The 24,714-nt window shown below is 33.4% G+C and overlaps 2 protein-coding genes across 3 annotated transcripts; one reads left to right on the top strand and one right to left on the bottom strand.

Moving 5' to 3' along the window:
- Positions 1 to 5,037: 5,037 nt before the first annotated feature.
- On the top strand, positions 5,038 to 15,476 carry LOC108780907 (probable cation-transporting ATPase 13A3). Its single transcript, XM_018548740.1, has 17 exons — positions 5,038 to 5,053; positions 6,061 to 6,122; positions 6,275 to 6,442; positions 6,571 to 6,638; positions 8,498 to 8,767; positions 8,891 to 9,095; positions 9,167 to 9,365; positions 9,527 to 9,638; positions 9,728 to 9,917; positions 10,189 to 10,389; positions 11,559 to 11,744; positions 11,813 to 12,196; positions 13,112 to 13,253; positions 13,367 to 13,518; positions 13,658 to 13,883; positions 14,069 to 14,150; positions 14,237 to 15,476. The coding sequence occupies exons 1-17, from the start codon at positions 5,038 to 5,040 to the stop codon at positions 15,273 to 15,275; spliced, it is 3,702 nt and encodes a 1,233-aa protein (XP_018404242.1). The 3' UTR covers positions 15,276 to 15,476.
- A 3,703-nt stretch (positions 15,477 to 19,179) lies between these two features.
- Positions 19,180 to 21,533, bottom strand: LOC108780933 (testis-expressed sequence 10 protein homolog). 2 transcript variants are annotated; one of them, XM_018548779.1, is made up of 6 exons: positions 21,326 to 21,533; positions 20,218 to 21,187; positions 20,020 to 20,148; positions 19,696 to 19,927; positions 19,411 to 19,565; positions 19,180 to 19,338 (listed from the first exon to the last, which is right to left on the bottom strand). In XM_018548779.1, the coding sequence occupies exons 1-6, from the start codon at positions 21,524 to 21,526 to the stop codon at positions 19,235 to 19,237; spliced, it is 1,791 nt and encodes a 596-aa protein (XP_018404281.1). In that variant the 5' UTR covers positions 21,527 to 21,533; the 3' UTR covers positions 19,180 to 19,234. The 2 variants fall into 2 exon arrangements, with proteins under 2 accessions (XP_018404281.1, XP_018404280.1); XM_018548778.1 differs by having other exon boundaries at positions 20,020 to 21,187.
- Positions 21,534 to 24,714: the final 3,181 nt, after the last annotated feature.

Below are 24,714 nucleotides of genomic sequence, written 5' to 3'. Positions count from 1 at the left end.
GGGGGGGGGGGGAATATTTTTGTTTTAATTCGAATTTTATTGCGGTTTATTCTACAGGCAACTGTCTGCTTTGTGAATCTTGCGAACGCAAGAAAGCAAGCGTAAAGATATACGCTCGCGCTTTAACAATCGTTTTACAACTCGGACAAATTATGATTCATAATTTGCTCTTTACATGATTCCCAAGGACGTCCCAAGGTCGATCTAATAGATACGCACACTGATGGATATTAATATTATTAACGTTGACTTTTGATCTTGCGGACAAATTAGAGGAGAAATGAATACATCAATAGGAGTAAACTCCCTCGATAAAGTACATAGACATTTGTTATAATTAGAGATAGCGCACAGAATTAGATAGATTCGTCGACACGATATATCGATGTTTACATTGATATATATTGATAGGCGTTGCAATTATAGTATATTATTGTTTATTTTAACGAAGAAACGAGGTATTAAATGAAGCATCGATATATACATATATGTATAATATATATCGAGGCATAAGCTTACAGTAAAGAGAATATGTATATGTACATACATACCTATAGAAGTGAAGGGAGTACAATTAGTATGTCAACGGTAAAATGTGAAATAAAAGGCCGCGCGGCGAGACGCGCGAGATTAAGGCCGTGCAAATCAATAACGATCGTTTTCGTTTATGTAAGTATCAGCTAAGATTAGTCTCGCGTATATTATTTATTATTTCCATTTCCCATTTTTCGCAACAAGTACATCAACGTTTCGGATGTTCAACGAGATAAGACTTTCGATGAGCGGCAAAGATTTATCGGAACTTGATTCTTTCCATCCCAAGCATATGTGCAGGTATAAAACGTTGCATTTGAAGTAAATGTCAGCCTAATGGCGAGTTTCTTGATTCATCACTTGATCAATCGCATTATGAGGAAATGCGCAGCTTTTACGGAGCAAAGCTGTTGCAATTAATCAATCGATGAATTAAAAAACTCACTTATTCTTATGATCGCGAAGCGGTCAGCCGCGTGCACCCGCGCGTGACGTGCACCCGGCGCACCGTGTGTGTGTGTGTATATACATGTATATGCACGTATGTATATTTTAATGAGAAGAATAAAAGAAAATCAACGTGACTTTATCCATCACAATTACACAGGATTATTATGTGTATTTACGTAAGAAAATTGTTATTTCGTCATCAGTGCTGACGTTACATTAGAGCTAGAATTTATTTGCAGTTTGTTATTCGCAAATAAAATTAAACCTATAAACAATCGGTGCTTTTATCTCTTATTCTATTTTTATTTGTGGGTTTTTTTTCAAAAATATTTGACTACTTTTAAAGTAAAGAATCGACTGCAAAAATGAGCACTTAACATAAATTTTTTCGTTGTGCTTATTGCACTCGATGATTCGTTCGCTATTATTATACCTATACATCGTTATCTGCAGTATAGTTTCGACCAATTTTGATCGAGTCCCATTGTACAAAACTGTTCTCGGTGTCGTAAGAAAAACAATATCGTTCTGTTGTAAAACATGCTGTGAAAGTTTATCGAAATCGCGGCGAGGAAAAAATTGGATATAATCACTCAATCATAGCTCTTTACGCTCCTTCTCGCATTGACGGAGGCAGAACCGCGCAAATAACGCACGATACGAAAGCATGTGGCGCGCCCCGCTTCACTGCACTAATAGTATTGCACCGTTCCGTTCCGTTCTTTTCCGGCCCGGCGCGGCGCGCGGCGATTATAGATGTAAAATAGTAAAATACGATACGGCAGTTTAGTTTAGTACGCTCCGTACGGTGCAGTATACGTGTAATGAGACAAGTTAGCGAGAGAAAAAAATATGTTAAGAAATATTATTAATCATTAACGTGTCGATCGTTAATGTGGGAAAATCGCTTTATTTTTGCACCAATTATACTGCGCGTATTATACATAATTCTAATAGCTGCCGCGGCGACGCATTCAAAGTTTATTCGCTGACCTTGTGTGTATATATTGCAAACGCGATAACGAAGTTTATAGCTTCCGCTTTCTGACACTCCATCGTTGATTACCGTCGTACACTTTTACGATATTTCAAGCAATTTTGATCATAAAAAATAACTTGTTCCCTCTCACGCATATTCGGCCGACAACGCGGCATTTCACTCCATTTGCATTTTCAATACTTTGGGCAGCTTGTTTTGCTAATAGACATTGTGCGGAATTTTCCAGCATTTCCTATTTAACGAAAATTCAGCGAGTCGCTATAGTCAATTCAAATCGACGAATGGGTGCGCGAACGCGCCTGCGTATCTTGCGCGAAATCATCCGTTTTTATACCGCCATTGAAGAGGCGAAAGAAAAGTTGAAGAAATATTTGACGAATACTTGAAAAGCATCGCATTCGTATGTATTCTACTATATTATTATATTGTTATCGTCATCGTTGTCATATATACATACATGTATGCATATGTATCAACTATCACATTATATACATACCTATATAATGTATGTGTACATACACTGTAAAAAATAAAATGTTATAATTTTAAAGATATATATAGTAGTACTTTTTGAGACATGCAAAAATATTAGAATTCACATTTTTATGAATTATTAATAAACAAAGCTCTCGATATCAAAATAACAATAAAGATGACGGATTCTTTCCTATGAATAGATAGAATAAAGGACAAATACGAGAGTCGGTAATAAATAGCAATTAAAAAAAATACATGTAAATTTACAAATAATTATAATTAAGAGTATAATTAAATAAATTTTGATATAAAAGTGCATCCTATATGTTCGGAACGATTTATTTGTTTCGAATACATTTTCATATCAAAATTTATTTAATATTATATTCTAATTTTTTAATTGTAAATTTACATATAAGTTCTTTTAATTGCTATTTATTATCGACTCGTATTTGGCCTTTACTTAATTTTTGTTCACCTTTTAATATTAATTTTAACACTTTTGCATGTCTCAGAAAATCTATACTCGTATATATGTCTTTAAGTTAAAATTAATATTTTATTTTTTTTTACAGTTTATGCATATGTATACATGTGTATATACATGTATAATATGGTAATATATGTACTCATGTATTTGCGTACGTATTTATGTACATATCATTAATTTCACGATGTGAGTTAGGCAATATTTATAAAGCATGTACTTCGAATATAATCCGATATGTGTACAAAAAAGTGTCAAGTAATTGAGAGCTTTTATAATTCCAGTGTGTGTATACATATCTGTCAAATAAAATGTCAATATCGTCATAAGATACGTTATAATGTCGAAACATTCGACATTATACCTTATGACGATATTGACATTTTATTTGAACAGATATGTATATACATACACTAGAATTATAAAAGCCTTAACATTTTTTCATATTCGTAAATACATACGAATTTACGAGGACACTCGACGATTTTTTCCATTTTTTGCGAGTGTAAAGTATAGTTGAAGCGTTTGATTGAGTACCCTGATAGCAAAGCCTGCGCGGAGACAGATTTAGAGCAGAGCCTGCTGACAATTTTTGATTGCAGAAAGGTAACAAATTGTACACAGAGTTTGTATTATCAGATATTGTTAGCAAACTGCTGTCAAAAATATGGCAAAATCTGCTGATAAGTTTTTCTAGCAGATTAGTGGCAAAAATAACCGAGCAAAGTCTGCTGATATAATCTGACAGCAGATTGCGAGAAGAGCCTGCTAACATAATTTGACGGTAGATTGCGGCAGCGGAAACCGAGTAGAGTCTGCGATTACCTAGTCATTTAAAATTTCAATGCTTATTTTGATCGCCTGTGCGTTCGAAAAGCGCTGTCGGCGTCATTTTATCTTCCGCGTATATTCTAACTTCTAAATAAGTATGTCTGAAGAGCACACTCTCTGTCAGTGCGTTGTCGGTTTCTGCTGCCAATCTATTGTCAAGTTCTGTCAATAGGCTTTGCTCGCAATCTGCTGTCAGATTATGTTAGCAGATTTTGCTCGGTTTTTGCCATCAATCTGCTGGCAAAACATGTCAGCAGATGTTGTCGACAAATCTCGTGCCATTTATCGTTTTTGTATATATTCAAACAAAAAAGACTTTTCCGGATTTGATTAATTTATAAGATTATCATGAGACCTTCAAATTATGATTTTGAAGCTTACAAAAGAAATAGTATGCGAGAAATACGATTTGAGTGTACATACAAATCTCATATTTAAGCGATAAGATATAACAGAACAAAAAATGTACGTTTTACTTAATGGCTTATTTACGTAATGTTTTACTTAATGTATGTAAATATTTTCTTGATGTATGTAATATTTTAATTGGAATTAAAAATCTGTTTTATCGACATCGATAAGTTCGGCTGTTGGCCATATCACACGTAAAATAAAAATTTTAGTAGTAATCGTAAGGTCTTAAGCAAATCGGCCAATCACAGTTTAGCGTATTAAAATGTGAATCGTAAATCTTGATTGTGATTGGTCGATTTGCTTAAGACCTTACGATTGCTACTAAAATTTTTGTACGTGTGATGGCCTTAAGTGTTTTTGTTTCTAAATAAATAAATATTAAATTTCATTAAAAATGTTTTAAAACTTATTTGTACACCTAATATATTATTGAACATTATTAATATATTATATAAAATTATTAATATATTTATTTAATTTATAGCAACTCTTATTATTCGCTTGTCTTTGGCCATTATTAAATATATAATTTGATATTGTATTTTCAATAATGAGCCTGTTATTATTGTTTATATTTATAATTTTAAAACTTTTATGTTACACAACATCGATGAGATACAATATCTATTTGAGCGTGATTTAACGTGTATATCAATAAGCTGTAACGTTAAATAATCTTTAATTAAGCAACTTTGCTTTTCGCAGGTGACACTTCTCCGGCAGCAAACAAAAGGAGAGAAAGAGAGACAGTCACATTTAGTGACAAATTATATATTAATTGGATCGTAACGAAAGGAGCTGTTGAAAATTACGCAATAATTTCGAATTGAACAAGGTCGAAATAATGATTGATGCCAATGGTAAGCATGAAAAATAGAAATACCTACTGTATAAAGTGCGTTCGAGCAGACGTTTGTTTTTATACATGCGTAATAAATGCGATGAAGATATAGAATAATATGACATAAACAGTAGAGTGCTCTAGTAGCGTATTATTCCCGAATGTGTCTATGGTCGACAGATTATTGCATGAATATACGTATTTTGTATTCCAATACATATTTTGACGTTTTTATGTATATCGCAGCATCTTTATAGTTATATTCTTATAGTATATCTATATATAACATATTCTAAAGCATGTGGTATGTATGTGTGAAAAATCAAATCGACCGTGTGTTATACGATACGACTGTGTAATTTTCACTTACGAAAGGAATTATTACAGTATATGTATATATTATTCAACAAAAAATATGGAACACTTTAACGCGCTCAAAATTGCGCAATACATTTAAGCAAAAAAGAATTTTTAAGATTAAAATCTCTACTTTCGAAATCGGTAATTGATATTTTAATATGACTGATCCTTTTTACGGAGTTATGTGGATACAAATCAATATACTTGAAATCTGAAAATGGTATACAAACTTCACAAAGGTCTATGCGGCGTAAAAATGCGTCAAGTGTAAAAATCACGCGAAAATGTATTTTACAGCAGTCCAAGGAGTGTATCTTTACCTTCAATTTGCTTTTTATTTATTCAGCATATTGTACGATTTTTTTCACCGAATAATTGAAGCAAAAATAATTACTTTGGTACTACTTGAAAATGATTACTTGCGTACATATACATTATATACGTATACATATGTATAATAGTATAAAGCCCTAATCACACTACAAACTTTCGATTCTGACTTCCAACTCAGAGTCGATCGAATAGAGTGATTTTTATTCTCGAGTCGGCAGTCACTGCTGCCTTGCTGTGATTGGTTGAATTATAGTCGGAGTCCGAGTTCGAGTCAGAGTCGGGAGCCTGTAATGTGATTACAGCTTAACGGATAACTAACGATTTCTTTCTTAGAAATAAATGACAAAAAATCGGATATTTTTTGGCAGAAAATTCATACTGATCAAAATGAACTGGTATGTATATAATATACAGTATATCGCTGTATCTTTCATTTCAATTCAATATATGTATTAAATCTATGTATAATTATATACATATCATATCTCATTGTAATTATTTGTATAGTACTGTCTATTACATTATTAATGTCAACTTGGTATTTTAGAGTATTTATGGATTCGAAAAAAGTTTACTGAGGACTATACTGACATATGTATCATATATATTATCCGTTGGATTGGTTCGACTATTATTTCATTGGTTTCCTCGGCTGCATCTATATGCGACTCATCGAAAATGTCTTTTAAATTGCGCCACGAAAATACTCGCGATAGTAAGTTTCTTTTCTTTTCGTTATAACACATTACGTTTTGTGTATTATAAAGTATCATTACAATAATTAAGTAAAATATTTTTCGGAATATTAATTACGTTTCTGATTTAATATAATAATAAATGTAGGATGATTATCAAGGATATAAATCATACTTTGTACGGAAAGTCCGAGAAATTTCTGCTAAAGATATAAGGTAAATTTTATTTATAATGTATAAAGGAGGGGGAGAGAGAGAGAGAGAGAGAGAAAGTCACCGATATCAACATACTATTTTATTTTTGGATATTATTTCTTAAACAAAAGGTAAACATAAAGCTTTAAAAACAAAAATACAAACTAAAGAGTGTCTTCTATCAAATAACATAAGTAATTTTTATAATACTATTTGTAATATTTTGCAATAATTATTATAATTCGTAAACTAAGCTAAAATGAGTACCTGCGACAAAATGGATTCCAAAACTGACACAGTAGACAGTAATGCCACATATTTTTATTCTTTTTCTTTTATAGAAATTATCCGTATGAAGTATCTACAAATGAATGTATATAAGATTTTCCAAAATCTTGTCACTTTATTATAAAACATTTTTATTGAATGGTATGCATATTTAATTTAAACTGTTCTACAAAATGCAAATATGTAACGCGATTTTTTGAAGGGTTTTCCCATATGCACGATTGCCTCTCAGCTCCAACAGAAGGCAATTTATGCTGCACCTCAATTTTATATTTAAAATCGTATTATGATGTAAAGTAAGACTGATTTCGGAAACTATAAGCATTTAGAACGACATAATATCAATAACATAGTCACTATTATTTAATAACTACGTAATTTGCAAAAGAAAATTGTAAGAATTTTATTCCCATTTGTACAGAATTCGTTGTTAGCTGATTTGGTATAGAAACAAATCACAAATATATGGATTATGAGTTTGTACTCCTTTTATAATTAATTAAACAGATCATGTTTTTATTAATGTCAATAAAGTACAATAGTTTGTTCCTAAAAAATAAAGAGGTATCGCTTTAGAAAACCTATATGTCAGTATCGGTGATTTTCTTCTATTAAGAGGGAAAACCAGGGTGACGATTTTTCAAAAAATCGATTTTTTTTTGCATCTTTGTAATGCTTGGAGTCTTAAAAATGTGTCCATATAATATTATGTTGAAATTCCTAACGGAACAATAGTAAATATGTGATAGAGTAGAACGTGGTCAGATGCCGCTAGGACATTCAGCAGTCCCCTTGATCTGCTTGTAGGCAGTTTTACCGGTATTCTTTTGTTGCCTGTGTGCTTCAGTCATGAACACTTCATATGCACCCGGATTGGACGCACTTTGGTTTGTTACGAAATTTTATCGTGTTACATAAACTAATCGGTTGTAAAACTTTAAACTTGTTTTTCTCGAAACCACGTTTTCGTAACTGCAGGGCGCTCACATATGTCGGCAAATTTTTATCCGAATGATTTAAATTTTGGACAGAATGTTTACAACGAAATTGTCTTCAGCTGCATGACGTACAAACTTTTTAATCGGATTATTAGTTTTTGAAAAATAATTAAAAAGATAACGATTTTTTTTCGCAAAATCGTGAACTTTTTTTAAAACAGCGCCATTTTGTTTAAAATTATTTTAACAAAAAATCCGTACGTACAACTGAAACTATACTCATGTACTTTAAAATAAAATAAAAAAAATTTATTTCAGAGCTCCCGTTCAGACGCAGCACGAGCACCCGTGCACCCATTTTTTTCAGACGAGGTGCACATCAATGATTACTGAAGTTACAAATATTAATATTATTCAATAAATTTTTTTAAATAATTTCGTAAATGTATGTACTTCGCACATATATAAAAACAATAATTCATACATACTATCAGTTTTCAAAAAAAAATTCACAAAAAGAGCCTTTTTTTTCGGTCGTCACCTTGGTGACCCCTCTTAAAAAAATAATAATACATATATGACATTGTGCTAAAAAGTGGCGAATTTTAGACTATTATTATCGCCTCTAATTCCATTACTAATATGCATTTTCAGTGCGAAAAGTTTGTTGGATACTTTGGGTATTGTTGATCAAGAGCTCTTAGAGAAAGTAAGTGACAAACAATTAAAAATTAATTTAGAAAACGGCACACGTCGCGAAGTTCAAGAATACAGGGCCTTTTGGTGTAAAAAAAAATGTTACATCTGGGACACTACGAAAAATATATTCACGAGGCTCGTAGGACTTGACCATGGTACAATGTGTTCTGATCTTCACGTCTCGCGCGGTAACGACGGCTTGTCCAAGGAAGAACAGTTACTTAGGTGACCACACACGCGTGCGCGCGCACGCATACACACACACACACACACACACACACACACTATATGTAATGCCAAACAATATCTATTCACATACGATTAAGAAACATTTTGTCTTTGTAACAGGCGCATTGTCTATGGAAATAATGACATTGTTGTTCCACTTCAGAGTATCGGTGTATTACTACTTCTAGAAGTTTTAAATCCATTATATATTTTTCAAGTGTTTACTTTATCTGTATGGTTTGCGGAAGGCTATCTGTATTATACTATCGCTATAGTGTTAATGTCTTTGTTTGGCATAACGAGTTCTATAGTGCAGACACGTAAGGTACGTAAAAAAAAGAAAATTGGTCTTGTAATATAAAATTTTCATTATATTATTATATCGATTGTTTTTAGACCCAAATAAATCTACGCGGTAAAGTCGCATCGTCAGAAAATGTACGTGTACTTCGTGACACTGGTATCTTCGAGAATATTTCTAGTAAGCAATTGGTACCCGGTGACATTATAGAATTACCGAAACATCGAGCGACTCTTGTATGCGATGCAGTTCTATTGACTGGACAATGTATATTAAACGAATCCATGTTAACAGGTAAATATGCGTGGTGTATCAAAAATATTATAATACAAACTACTTCTACCTAATAAAGCTCTTTTTTTCTACATCTTCTCTTTCTCGAACGCACACATGCACACACAATTCTATATGTATATGTTTTTGCTAAATACATTTGCTTGCTTTACCGATTTTAGGTGAATCTGTACCAGTAACAAAAACATTCTTACCATTACGCCACACGCTATACGACACTAAAGAGTATACGTATCACACGTTATATAATGGCACCACTATAATACAAACCAAGTATGAAATACGATACTTTTACTTTTGATAATATAATACATATAGCTGTTCTGATAATTATGTATAATTGATATGAGTGATATTCGCAGATCTAACGCAGGTGAACCGGTTCTTGCGAGGGTAATCAGAACTGGTTTTCTAACTACCAGAGGTACTCTGATTGCTACTATATTGTATCCACCTCCAGTGGATTTCAAATTTGATAAAGATTCATACAAATTTATTGGTATTTTAGCAGTTATCGCAACTTGTGGTTTTATATATACCGTAATAACAAAGGTATGTATAACTTTTAACATTTTCAAATAGATGTATACATACTTATTTACAATTATCGTACCATTTAGGTAGGTATATGTTATATGTTTGATTAATTCGTTTTTATAAAGAGATAAAAGATACATCAATAGTCTGCTGTAATAATAATAATAATAATAATAATAATAATAATAATCTAATAATAATAATAGTAGTAGTAGTAGTAGTAGTAGTATATAATAATAATAACAATATAGTAATAATAAAAGTAATAAAATGATAAATAATTTAGGACTCGAGAGGAATTACGGCTGGCGATATAGCAATAAAAGCATTAGATATCATTACAATAGTCATACCACCGGCATTACCAGCCGCGATGACTGTAGGAAAACTGTACGCTCAAATGAGATTAAAATATACGCAAATCTACTGTATAAATAACAGGGTTATAAATGTTTCCGGCAGTATTAATTGCGTATGTATCGATAAGGTGAGAAAAGGAGAAATAAGATTAACAAAGATTAAAAAGGAGATTACATATATGTGTCACAGCCTGCACGTGGTGCAGGCGGGACAGGCGAGCATATTGCGTAGTATACTGCACACGTTAACGATAACATATTTCTTTCTCGTTTTTCTTATTTTGACTATATATGGTTTATGTCAGGGTTGTTAACGTTACTTAAAAAAATTTACTGTTTCTAGCGCGAGTAACAGTAACGGTAACTAAGTTACAATTTTCAATAACGACTATAACAGAATTTTACGTTACCTTTCTCGTTATTCCGTTGGAGTTCCGACATTTTACTTCAAAGGCAAAGCTATAAAACTTCTTCTTCGATTGGATTCGGGGTGACGCTATTAGCGCTATTATTTGTGTCATTCTATCTTCATCGTTTATTAGACGTGAGACAAGGATAGTACTACACAAATGGCGCTGACAGCGCACTGCCCTAGACTGCCCGAACGCAGCCTTCGTCTTCTTCTTCCTTTAATGGCACCCGTAAGCGATCGCCCGCGAATAAACGCCGGGTAAAGTCACTAGATTTATAAAGTACCGCAAACTCGCATCCATTTTTGCGCAAAACGCGGCCATTTCAAATTTTCGCATTTATATACATATACCTATGTACTTTATTTGTGAAAATGAAGCCGTCGAATGTATAAATCAATGTTGTTGAATTGTAATTAGTTTATTTGTGACCAAAAAATATGTAGAAATGCTTAATTTATGTGTTCTTTAGTTTAATACGGATTCATTTGTTATAGAAGTTTTGTGCATATAAGTGCACGAAGGATAATAATACAATAAATATATAATAATTATACTATATAACTTACAATAATATAAGGATAATTATACAATAATTTATTATAAAATAATTAAATAGTTAATAAAATATAAAATAGAGCTATAAAATTAAAAAACAATTTATTCTTATGTATATAGCTATATTTACGTAAATATTATCATTTTTTGAAAAGTAACGGAAAAAATAACGTTTTTCCCGTTATTTTTGAGTAACGATAAGGCGTTCCTTTTTACAATGGGTAATGAGTAACGAGTAACGTGTATTACTTTTTATCGCAAGTAACAGTAACTGCAGTAACGCGTTACGTAAAAACAGTAACGTTAACAACCCTGGTTTATGTCCACAGACAGGGACATTGACCGAGGATGAACTGGACATGTGGGGTGTTGTAGCATGTACAAATGGTGTTCTTGCTGAGGCTGAGACAGATATATCCAAACTCAAAGATCATCCTCTTTTCGAAGGGATGCTAGTTTGTCACAGTTTAACACTTGTCGATGGAGAAATTTACGGAGATCCATTGGACGCAAAGGTATAAGATTTAAGGAAGAATCTTTTCCATTTTTTTTATCGCTGCACTTATTTTCTATATCGTTACAGATGTTCGAAAGTACCAAATGGATGTTGAAAGATTCGGATTGCATGCACATAGATAAATTATATAACTCAATAATGCCGATTGTCGTGAGGCCTGCAGTAGAGAATGCAAGCTTGACGAAAAATATGAACGAAATTACGGAGATTGGTATAATACAGCAATATCAGTTTTCGAATTCTTTACAACGAATGTCCGTGATCGTACGTGCATCAGGATCAGATGATTTCAGAGCTTATACGAAAGGTTCTCCCGAAACGATAATTAATCTGAGCAAAACGGAAACTGTACCAAAGGACATTTTGCTCACTTTGGAGCAATTCACAAAACAGGGATTTCGCGTAATAGCTATAGGCCGCAGAGCGACAATCTCCAAAGGTAGCGAAGAGGTAAAATATAATATTATACTTATACTATATACATATGTAATGTGCAATTTTTTTTCTCGTCATATTAAAACGTAGGCACATATTAGGTGGTAAATTTAGTTCCTGCCGTTTTTTCGTTTCCAAAATTGATTTGTTTTGAAGAGAAGATGAACGAATGCCTTAATCAAAGTAATTTCCTCTATTTTTCCTTCTATTATTTTTTCCCATCTCTCCGGCAACAGGGCAATCCCACACGACGGGTAGAACGCGGTGTCTTTTGAGGCGATCCATTCATCCACCCATTTCGCTGGACTTCTTCATAATATCTGGAGAAATGTGTGCTCGTAAAAGGGCGTACGTTGCATCGATCGGAAGAGATGGTAATCCGATGTCTGAAGAGTACGCTGGTTGCGGAAGGACTTCCCGCTTTCGGCTACTATAAAAACGTTTTAGCTGGATTCTCATCGAACAGTTCTTACAGCTCGACGTCCGTGACGTCTTTGTCTTTCACGTCAAAATCACCGTTTCGAAAGTGTTCAAATCAAACTCTACGTTTTCTCCGATGTATTTTAATCACCATACATAAACGATTTCAGTTGCGATTTTCTTGAGATCGAAGTAGTTATGAAGTGCATGTCGGAAAAACAGCTTGTCGTAGTTCATTTTTAATCGATTGGAAAATTTCTTTGATGTCGAGAAATCTAACTTACGAGGATTGAATCATTTTTCGCAATGTCTAAATAAAAGACATGCGACTTCACCGAAACTCGCCAGCGTTGGATTTGCAGGCACCTTCCAATAGTGAGCGGCAAGAATTAAAAGTTTATCACCTAATATATGTATTTATATATACGATATAACTCATATGTACGATTTAAAAATGTATCTCAAATATCGAACCACCTAAAATGTGCATTGTACTATAATATTTCGTAGATATCGAAATTGTCTCGAGAAACGATTGAACAGGACTTGGATTTCTTAGGACTAATTATTCTGGAAAATCGGTTGAAGCAACCGACGGCATCGGTGATTACGGAGCTAAGGGAAGCCAATATACGCGTGATAATGATTACAGGTTAATTGATATATCAGTGGAATATATAATACGCGCGCATACGAATCTCATTTACATGTCTATAATATATATGTATATATATATGTAATATGGATTCGATTTGTGCTTTTCAGGAGATAATATTCAGACTGCGATAAGCGTCGCGAAAGAATGCGGAATAATTTCGATCAAAGAACACATCGTGGATGTGATTGTAGCCTCGAACGAGGAAACGGATTGTCCAGATATAATTTTCAATATTCAATCTCGATATTCTTCAAGATTGGTAAATATAATAATTAAATTAATTATAATATAAGTTTATGGGTAGTGTTGTGATTGAGTTAATTTGGCAAATCAATTAATCGCGTGCGGCCATGTGATTAATTGATGATTATAACGATCAATCTTTAAATTTCTTGTAGAGCTCACAAAATCGTTTAGTGTCACCGACAATCAAGGATATAGAATGCGGTATAGCTAATTGCAATTATAGATTTGCTTTAACGGGACAAACGTGGCAAGTGATGCGAGAATATTATCCCGATATCATAGATCGCGTTTGCATACACAGTGCGGTATTCGCCAGAATGAGCAGCGATCAGAAGCAACAGTTGGTCGTGGAGCTAATGCGACTCGGTTATTACGTAGGTAAGTATAATAAAATATACCCATAAGTAACGACGCGTGTTTTAAAAGTATCGAGAGAAAAAGCGCCGGATAATATCCATTAACGTTCATCTAAAAAACGTGCGACAAATGTAAAAAGCGTATACCTATTTTAATTTACATATATACAATAAAAATATGAAAATTATCAAGCGATGCTTGTGTAGTCATGTGCGGAGACGGTGCCAACGATTGCGGAGCGTTAAGAGCCGCGCACGTCGGTATATCCCTTTCTCAAGCAGAATCTAGGTGAGAAATCGTGTCCGATTATGCTATAGCTATATACTATACTTTTGTCATTCCATTGTTAATTGACGATCTGCATTATTTTGCAGCGTGGCCAGTTCCTTTATCTCAAGAATATCCGACATAAGATGCGTTCCAAAAATAATACGAGAAGGTCGTGCTGCTTTGGTTACATCGTTTGGAATCTTTAAATTTATGATCGCGTATTCCCTTACGCAATTCTTGTCCGTTATAATACTGTATTCCATAGATTCGAACTTAACGGATTTACAATTTCTGTTTATCGATATCTTTTTAATAATTAATTTTGCTTTTCTTTTTGGCAAGACTCACGCGTGTAAGGACAAGTTGTCCAAGACAACACCGATGACAAGTCTGTTAAGTTTCACTGTATTGTTATCTCTCATAATACATATGTTTGTAATGATCGTTTTTCAAGCGACAGCGTATCACGCAGTTCGACAATTTTCATGGTTTATCCCGTTCGTTCCTACTAGCAACGTCGGATACACGTGCTACGAAAACTATTCGGTCTTCTGTGTCTCCATGTTTCAATACATCACAATGGCGATTGTATTTTCACGCGGGAACCCTTACAGACGTGCAATCTATACAAATGGCGCGTTTATGTTCTCCATATTTTTATTAACGACCATATGTACATATATTACGGTTTATCCCGCGGATTGGATAGTGAACACGCTGGAATTGATCTTACCACCCGTTTACGATTGGAGGCTTATTATCTTAATGCTCGCTCTAGCCAATTTTCTTACTTGTTTCTTCTTCGAGAGCTTTGTAATAGAGCGCGTCATTGAAAACATTTTGATGACAAAATTATACAAACCGGAAAAGTCAAAGAAACAATATGTAAAGATGGAATATGAATTGAAGAATTGCGAAAACTGGTCGAAATTTAAAAGAATTACTGGCCCAATGCCTGCATCATCTATTCTGCAGAAAGAAGATAACTTACAAAATATTGCGAATATTACATGTAATAGTTACTGTCAAATCAGTGTTTCGAGTGATCAAACGATGAATGATTTTAACAACTCGACCAAACAATCGAATAGATGGGCCAGTGAAAAAAATGGATTGGAAAATTTTGGTTTTGCAAATGACTGAATGTAGTGACGAAACATATACAGAATGAGCCATTTCAATGTCCTATCCTAAATATTTGAAGAAAGATATAAAGAAAGATATACAGGGTGTTCAGGAAAGAGACGAATGACGTTTAAAGGGACATTCTTGAGATCATTATTTTGAGACGAAAATTTCGAAAATTTTTTTTTATTTTCTCGGCTCGGCTCGCGTTTCGGCTCGATACGCACCTTAAGCGTTTAAGATTAATAACGAATCATATCGTCTAAAGTTGGCGCGCTTAGGAGCGGCACAACGCAAAGTACTAAACGTGAAAACTTATCACTTCTTTTGTCAATATTGATTTTAGGATTACATATGTGAATACAAGATTTCATTCTATTGATAGGGTAAACTCGGGTATGATGGCCATAGTTTTTTAAAATGCAAAAAACATACATTTATTCCTGTTACTTTTTAATAATATTTGGGATATTACTTTCATTGAAGCTTAAAGTAACAAATACTATCGAAATTAAAGAGAAAACACTTAACAGAACTTTAATATTATCAAAATATTACAAAGTAAGCATTGGCCATCTTATCTGATTTTTAGGGATAAGATGGCCATGATATTATAGAATAGCTGACCATACATATTTTATGTTAAAAAAAATCAAACAAAGATTTATTAAGGAAACCAAACAAAGACTTTTATCATTGATAATAAAAAAAGATTTATTATAAAAAAAACAATGTTTTTTATGTTTATTACTTATCAGTTTTTGAAATAATTTTGCCACACGTTTGACAAACATCAACAAATGATGTACAGGTTTCATGTAACCACCGTTTGCAACGGATGCATTGAATCCAATCTACTTTTTCCATTGTGAACTTATAATCCTTTTCACATTACTACGAAAAAAAGTGAGCCATCTTACCCTAACTGTAACGGAAAGATAGCCATAGTATTTATAAATAAATAGTGAAGATAAAAATATTAATTATAGGTTACATTGAAATTTACGTACATTTATTGTGTATGTAATGTCGATTACAGCAGCTTAACTGTAATTTATTTGATATTATAACAGTTTTTAGCAGACATTTGGAAAACTTTGCAGATAGTCGAAAGAAAAAATATTAGATAATATTTATAATATTATTATTTTGAATAGTGTATTTACATAAACTACTGTAAATATTGATTATTTATAAGAAAGAATAGAAAAATGCACTATTTAGTAATTATTGGGGAAATTATGACTTATGGCCATCTTTTCCGTATGGCCATAATACCCGATCGAGTTTATCCTATTTCTACAAACGCATTGTTCAAATACGCTTTAAACATTTTATTAAAATAATCCGGAAAAACTATATGTATAAGGAACTTATATGAATATTATAAAATCAGTAATTATGAACAATTGTAATTATTTGTACAACTTTGTGATAATTAATTTACAAAATAAATTATGTATATTATAACAAATGTTCGAATTGTACTCCATTCATATCTACGCGTAATCTTGCGCGTCTCAATAAACTTTGTTGCGCATTGATTATTATATCGGATGATATCCTTGCAACTGTTTCAACATATACGATTGTTTAAGTACTCCCGATTGCGTACTGGCTCCCGATAATTTTTTGAATGCCTCCAAAGACAAAATTTATTGGAGTTAAGTTGTGCGCAGATATGTAAAACAATTTCCGATAAGTCAGCTTTCGCGTTTAATACTTTACGTTGTGCCGCTCCTGAACGCGCCAGCTTTAGACGATATGATTCGTTAATATATGTGTTTCTCCAATTATTCCATATATTAGAGTATTGAGAGGTAGAGATATCAAAAGGTCAATGAACTTAGTGTTTACGAGATATTTACAATATTTTTCATCTGATATGTGTGTGTTGTAGAATAAAATATAAAATGTCTCACATATTATATTAATTTTTTAATATTCCTATTTTAATACTTTTATCTACCAAATAATTGCGAAGAATCATATTATATGAAAAAAATCATACAATTCTATTTAAATTGTGGAAGTAACCTTCTCGGCGCAACCGCATACAAAAAAAATGTAACTAAAATGCAACCTTTTTTCGAAGCTGTTTTCCTTTTTTATCTAAAATTAATGACATTTTTTCGTAAAAAGTGTAGAAAAACAGATATTTGGAAATAGGATATTAAAATGGTCCACACCCTGTACATATAATAATCACACAAATTATCTCTTCAAATAAATTAATCAAAAAATTTAGTATTATAAAATTTAGTATTATAAGAAGAAAAAAAAGTAATATTTATTATATAAATGAATTTTTGTGTAAGTAGGTAGGATAGGTAAATAGGAAGAAGAGACTCACAGTATTTCCATGTAAATGTACAATATAGTCCTACCATAGACATATACATATAAATAAACTGCCGACTTCGCCTCTTGTTTGAAGACAGCGCTGGACAGTATCATATTTTGTGTTCATTCACTATCATATGTATTATAGAAATCACACAAATAATCATATATATTGCTTAAGTTAAAATGATTATAGGGCCTATATTCAGGAGTGCTCACAGACAGAACGCACACATACACTATGTAAACAGAAACAATTCGGAATTGTTGTAAAGTTATAATTTGTATCAACCTGATTCGCGATAGATGATAAGATTAATTTGGCTAGATGTCAACCGATAGTCAGATTATGGAATTTGAACATTGTTATTGCTCGCCTCTTTTCCTAGCGGACCATGGTATCGGATGGTTGTGTGTGAGCTGCGTGCAATATTGTAAGGCCTTGCAACGACGACGTAATTTCGTTACAGATAAGTTTAATATAAGTTACATTTGATGATTACCATTGAATGTAGTTTACTCTGTTTTGTGATTTATTTGCGTTTAATAATTTTCATAAATTTCATAATAATTGAATAATTGTTAAACTATTTGTCATATATTATTTTTCTCTTGTATTTGACAAATATCAACATTGTAATGTTATATTGATTACATTTAGATTCATTATTCTGTAATAAATAAATCTTGTTCATTAGATTCAACACAAGTCCATCTTTTTCTATCACATTGACCCATAGCCATAGTCAGGCCTTATATTTAAGGCTTCCTTAAGTTTATCTTCAGATGCTCTACAAATTGTTTTATTGGCTACTGATCATATAAAGATAAATTTAAGGAAGTAAGTATAAGGTCTGATTAAGAATAGGGCCATTGAGTCAGCAGTCTATTTATATATGTTATAAGTCCTACGTTATATATGTTATAAGTCTAACGTCTCTCATAAAATAGCGTCTTATTATATATTTAGTTTGGATTTGTACTGAAGATGACTCAACAATAAGAGTCGAAACGTATACTAATTATGATTGAATAAATGTTATTTATGAATTCTAATTTATTCAAAAGACTAAATTGATTAAAATTGCGTACCAATAACAACGCAGCACTCTCATTCGCCCTTGAGGACTGAAATTTTTTCCTACGTTCATGTTAACACCATTTTATCGCAGTCAAACGTAATTTTTATGAATAATAATATGGATAGCTCAATTAGAGATATGATTGTACGTTTCTCGCAATATTACAACATTTGCTTATCTTGGAAATATAAGCTACATAATTCAATATGTATAAAAGTGCTGATAGTATGTTATGTATCTTATAGAACTTTTGCGACAATACATGGTATTGCGAAAAGTCACAGAAATGTCTTGAGAAATTGTATAACACGAGCACATTTATATATCAGAGAAAACGCGATTACGCGATAAAATGGCTGTACCCAAATAGATTTAAATTAACATTCGAAACATATATTTTCCACACTCATCATTCATTCTCGCGATATAATTCATTCAAGTCTCATGCACGCACACACATTGTTCCGTTCGATTAAACAAAAATTTATCAAAATTTTCGCTCAAAAGATACAAAAATCAATTATACGTTCAAGTTCAGTATGTATAGATCATTTAATAGTAAATCTGTGAATCTACAAAATAAAATAGATTATATATCATGAGTCTTGATTGTTTGTCATCGTATGTACCCACAATGTCGATCTTCTTAACATTTTCTGAAAAGAATAAAACGTTAGTATGATGGAAATGACAACATTGTACGACTTAGTCACATTCATACAACTTACCGATAATAGACTCATGTTTAGCTATCAATTCTTCCTGGATCCACTCCTTAAAACGTAAAACTATTTGACCGATCATACGAATTACGACGTCATCTATGCTCGGTCTCAGGAGCAAACTTGGTAAGAACGTAACGAAGCTTTCAAATATTTTCTCTCTGTCAAGTAAAACAAGTAATTAGCGATTGTCTATCAAGTTAATAATACATTATATCACATTATATTTTCAAATGAATGCTCTATAAAAATTAAATTAACCATAATTTAGTTTTAATTTAAAACGATTACCTGTGTAATTCATTTAAATTGCTGTTCAACATAATGTCACCAATAATTACATACAATTGCGATTGCAATTCATTCTTAGGCAAACGAGAAGAAGCTTGGATAATCAGTCTTAAAGTATGATTCAAATTAATATGGTTGTTGTACCAAATTGGTCCAGCTTTCAAAAATAAAGTTCTTAGTAGTTTAGTTAGTTGCGGTAAAGTCGAAGAGTCACACCAAGTTTCAATAGTACCTAAAAAAATGAGGTTTTGCAAAAAAAAAAAAAGAACCTGATATATATATATATATATATCTATAAAATTATTAAACATAATATTAATTTACCATTTAAATATTTCAAAATAGATACACAATAGGTTCTGACAGATTTGGGAAATTGTTCGTTGCAGTTAAATAGAGATGTAAACCATACGTGAATTTGACAAAGTCCCAAATTTTGTTCCAAACATTCCTCTGTAAATTTAATTTGAGAAAAATCTTTTTGACGTTTTCTGGATTCATTAATAAGAGGCTGTACTTTACCATAAGGAAATCGGGATAGGAAATTTTTCATATATGCATTATGAAACGTATCTTTAAACCAATACTTCATACGTTTGACACCATAATCATCCTGATCCAACGTATCCATGTATTCCACAATTGATTGTATAATTACAATGATACTTTTTAATAATGCAGCTGCTTCATTCAAAATTGTAATCTCTGCATAACTCTCAACTTCCTCATCTGGACATAATTCGAGCCAAATATCAGCCATTACTGGCATCAATAAATGTGTACATTTTACAAACTCTTCTACAGGCAAATTTTCTTTCTCATGATTATCTATCGAGATCATATCTTGGTCAAGAATAATTTCACAAAATTGAGACGCACTATTGCCATAAATTGGAATATACCTGGTACATTTTTTTGTTCTCACAAACGGAGTCACAATTGATCTTGTACCTATGCAAAGTTTTCTGTAGTTGACAATAGAGGTAAATAAATTAGCTAAACGTTCTAGAACTTTAATTCTCCATTTTACATTAGTGCTTTTGGAATCTAGTGTTGTCGTCAATTGTGCTGCAGGACTACCTTCCTTATGTAACCTGCATATCATACCCAAAAAATTAGGTAATATTTTATGACTATCTTTTGCCAATGCACTACTACAATTTTGTACAAGCACATCCAAGAAAAGTAGAGAATCTTCTTTCACACGTGGATCAATATGTGTCATCGCACAACACAAAAATGATATTATAGTTTCACGCAATGGTGTCAACTGTTCATTCGGGATAAGGCCGAGAATAAAATTAAGCGCATGAAAAGAATTTCTGCGTATTTCTCTCTCCTTATCAAGAGATAAAGCTGCAATACCGTGTAACAAAGAATTCAATCGTGAATGTAAAGATTTTACAGGATTTTGCAACAAGATGTCTTTTAATTGTTTTAAAGCATCTTGTCTCACGGTTGAATTGTGATGCCGAAAACGTGTTAATAAATCCTGAAAATAGATTACAAGTTGCATAATAATGTACATACAAGTCCAAATTATAACCTATGAAACAATAAGGTTTCCACAATGTATCAACCATTAACCACTAAACGTAAATAAATATCGTTCGTAAGCCGAACTACGTACGTCGATATTCAACTTGCGAGTGCTGAGAATTTCTGTTTCATCTCTTTGTTTTAATTGTTCACGAATTAGTATTTGTTTTACTTTAAATGACGTATTCGTAATGTTTAAACCTTTTGGCAATTGATGGACAGTCTTCCCTTTTAATTTCACTTTCGCCTTTTCCGATTTTAGGCGTTTTAAACGTTTATGATTCTTACTCATGTCTTTCAAAAACAATATATCGTATTAATTTTACAGTACATACAACCACGAAGTAAGGTGCATACAACACAGGATACAAATAATCCAGACTCTGTATTTAGGGACTCTAGTACTACTATCTCTATGGTGTAGAGCAACGACATATAGACGGAGCCTTTCACCGAGGGGTAGGGAATAATCGCGGCGAGATGGGTAAGGTCACTTCGACTAGTTTCGTCGTGACTCGAATATGTTCGGCTCTCACATGACTACCCACGTGACTATCATATAGTAATCGGTGGTCTCAACCAATTCTCAACAGCCGCGGTCCGAAATATGCATGTAGTGCTATCGATCAAAGACATAGAGAATGGACTGCGCGATCCGTGTGTCAAAATGGTCAACAAAAATGAGAGAGAGGGACCGTGGAAGACGGCCATCTCCCTCTCATTCTCTCTTCCATTACACCATGGAATGGAAAAAGATAGAGATGGCCGTCTTCCACGGACCCTCTCTCTCATTTTCGTCGATATATTTTGATACTACATAGATACGGGATCGCGCAGTCCATTCTCTATGTCTTTGCTATCGATACATAAAATACGTCATGTATACTATATATTTTAGCGTGCCGATAACGCTGTAAACATATTTTGGATAAATTATTACCTAAACATAATATGTAATAAAATGCATTTAATATTAATTTATAATATTTATAATACTGTAGTGTTTTGTTACTGCAGTGTTATCCTGATTTAGGGTGCGGTCGAGTTGCCATTACGAATGCTTCAAAGCGTTTGATTAACCAATCAGAAGAAAGAATTTTACAAATTAGCCAATCAAGAAACGCTTCGAAGTATTCGTAGTGGCAACTCGACCGCACCCTTAATAATAAAATATAAACTTTTGTGGAAAATAAGTCTTCTTCGAATATTAATGGTCCTGGTCTTAAAAATGATACGATGCATGAGGCGAGACGAAACAGAAACAGAAACTATAAACTTAGCAACTAAGTTTGTAGAGCTACAATCAGCTACAACTTACAGCGCCACTAGAATGAGAGAGCATGATTTTTTCTCTCTCGCATAATTTCGACGAATAATGGCGGACTTCACGTGTCCAACTCTTATTAGAGGGTTACTAATTAAAGCTAGAGTCCTAGATATCAGAGAAGCGCAACCGATGTTCCGCGTCCTGATTAGCTGACTGTCAGCCAATCATGACATTCATTCAGTGGTATTAAAAATGGCTGACTAATAGACGATTGGTGGATTTCATATTTCGTCTGCAAATGACGCCATTTTTAATACTTTTCTTAGTAATTTTGCGATACTGACTTAAGCCGGTTGCGCTTCTCTGATATCTAGGACTCTAATTAAAGCTATATATCCACACACCACCACACACTTGAACATATCAGAGAAGCGCAACCGATGTTCCGCGTCCTGATTAGCTGACTGTCAGCCAATCATGACATTCATTCAGTGGTATTAAAAATGGCTGACTAATAGACGATTGGTGGATTTCGTATTTCGTCTGCAAACAACGCCATTTTTAATACTTATCTTAATAATTATGCGATACTGACTTAAGCCAGATGCGCTTCTCTGATATCTAGACCCGTATTCAAAACGCGCTAACAACGATGTTAGCGCGCTAACATGCTATAGTTTACGTCATGTATACTATAGAATTTCAGAGATAAAAGCACGCTTTTATCGATAAAAGTGCGTTCTGAATACGGAACCTAGACTCTAAACCTGGAGTCACACGAAGCGTATTTGCCGCGTATCGCGTAACTACGTGACCAATCAGAAGCAATCTGCTATTGTGGTTTAACATTTTACTGATTATTGATTGGTTACGCGGTACGCGGTATGCGGTACGCGGTGAAGTAACTATAAGGTAATTAACCTGAAAAGTTAACGCAAATTTCTTCCAAGTGGCCAATAAAGCGCATGGTAATTATTAGATTTAATCGATTTAATAGTGTTATCATGGCCATCAACATCATATCTGCAGTCTCCATGACAAAAACAGTCTTTAATTAATGCGAAAATCGTTTTTTTTTCCTACCAAACTCCGAACTCCGAAATTATTTCTCTTTACTTGGCAGTATACACAGTACATACCTGTGTTAATTTCTAGTTATGCACCCAGCCGACCGAGCCGATGCCGAACATGTCGTTATCGTTCCGCCTTTCTTTTTTCCTACTATTAGGGCGGGTTCACACCTTCACGGAAAAACGGAAAGCGGAAAAGCAGTAGCCAATCAGGTAGTCAACTTTCTGTTAGTTTTGTACTATTTACTACCAGAGCGAGTTCTAATCGGTTATCTGCTCTTCCGCTTTCCGCTTTTCCGTCAAGGTGTGAACCCGGCCTTACATGGAACGCGGGAAGGCGGCACGGTATAGTGACAAGTTCACATTTGTATGCATTTTCTTAGATGTTTTAACATATTTCTATTCACATTTTACCAATAATCTTATTTTTTCAACGAATCCGCTTAATAATTGCATTTAAATCTATTAATTTCATTAAAAAGTGCATAGTAACGTCAACTTGCCACTAGTGCCGCTTTTCCGCGCAATTTTGGCTCCATGTAATAATAGGAGAAAATTAGCGCGGCTTACCGCGCGCGGTTCCTAGTTACTTTACGGCCTACCGCGTACCGCGTACCGCGTTCCGCGCTGCATGTAAAATCACCGTCAGGCTGGAGTCACATTGAGCGGTAATTACAGCGGAACGGAACAACGAGACCAATCACAATCGCAGAAAGTAAAGCAGCGGAATGATTGTAGAGTTCTGATTGGTTTCACTATTCCGTTCCGCTGTAATTACCGCTCAATGTGACTCCAGCCTAAGGGTGCAAACCCATGCAGCGGAATAGCGTAACGCGGAACGAGAGCAGAACCAATAACGAGCATTCCGTGTTTCTAGAGAATCTCGTAATTGGTTCTACTCTCGTTCCTCGTTACGCTATTGTTACGTCCTGTATGGACGTCAGGTAAGGATGATAGCTATTATACCGACTGAGTGTTTGTCACATCAATTTTTGAATCGTTAATATGGTTAAAAGTCGTAATCATTATCCTTGAATTAAAGAGGATTGAAAGAAATTCGTAGGCCGAGCGGAAACTTAAGGATTTATACCTCTATAATTATTAGACTAATAATAATCAAGTTACTTTCTGTGATAAATAGCT

This window comes from Cyphomyrmex costatus, unplaced genomic scaffold (assembly GCF_001594065.2).
Source record: "Cyphomyrmex costatus isolate MS0001 unplaced genomic scaffold, Ccosl1.0 scaffold75, whole genome shotgun sequence".
Lineage (NCBI taxonomy): Eukaryota > Metazoa > Arthropoda > Insecta > Hymenoptera > Formicidae > Cyphomyrmex > Cyphomyrmex costatus.
This window is presented reverse-complemented; position numbering and strand designations above follow the sequence as displayed.

Coding starts and splice junctions, on each gene's coding strand:
- LOC108780907 (XM_018548740.1), top strand. Junction 9,918..10,188: donor TATATACCGTAATAACAAAG/GTATGTATAACT, acceptor TAAATAATTTAG/GACTCGAGAGGAATTACGGC. Junction 13,519..13,657: donor CTCGATATTCTTCAAGATTG/GTAAATATAATA, acceptor AATTTCTTGTAG/AGCTCACAAAATCGTTTAGT.
- LOC108780933 (XM_018548778.1), bottom strand. CDS start 21,526: ATGAGTAAGAATCATAAACGTTTAAAACGCCTAAAATCGGAAAAGGCG. Junction 21,188..21,325: donor CTCGCAAGTTGAATATCGAC/GTACGTAGTTCG, acceptor ATCTATTTTCAG/GATTTATTAACACGTTTTCG. Junction 19,566..19,695: donor AATTTAAATGAATTACACAG/GTAATCGTTTTA, acceptor TTTACTTGACAG/AGAGAAAATATTTGAAAGCT.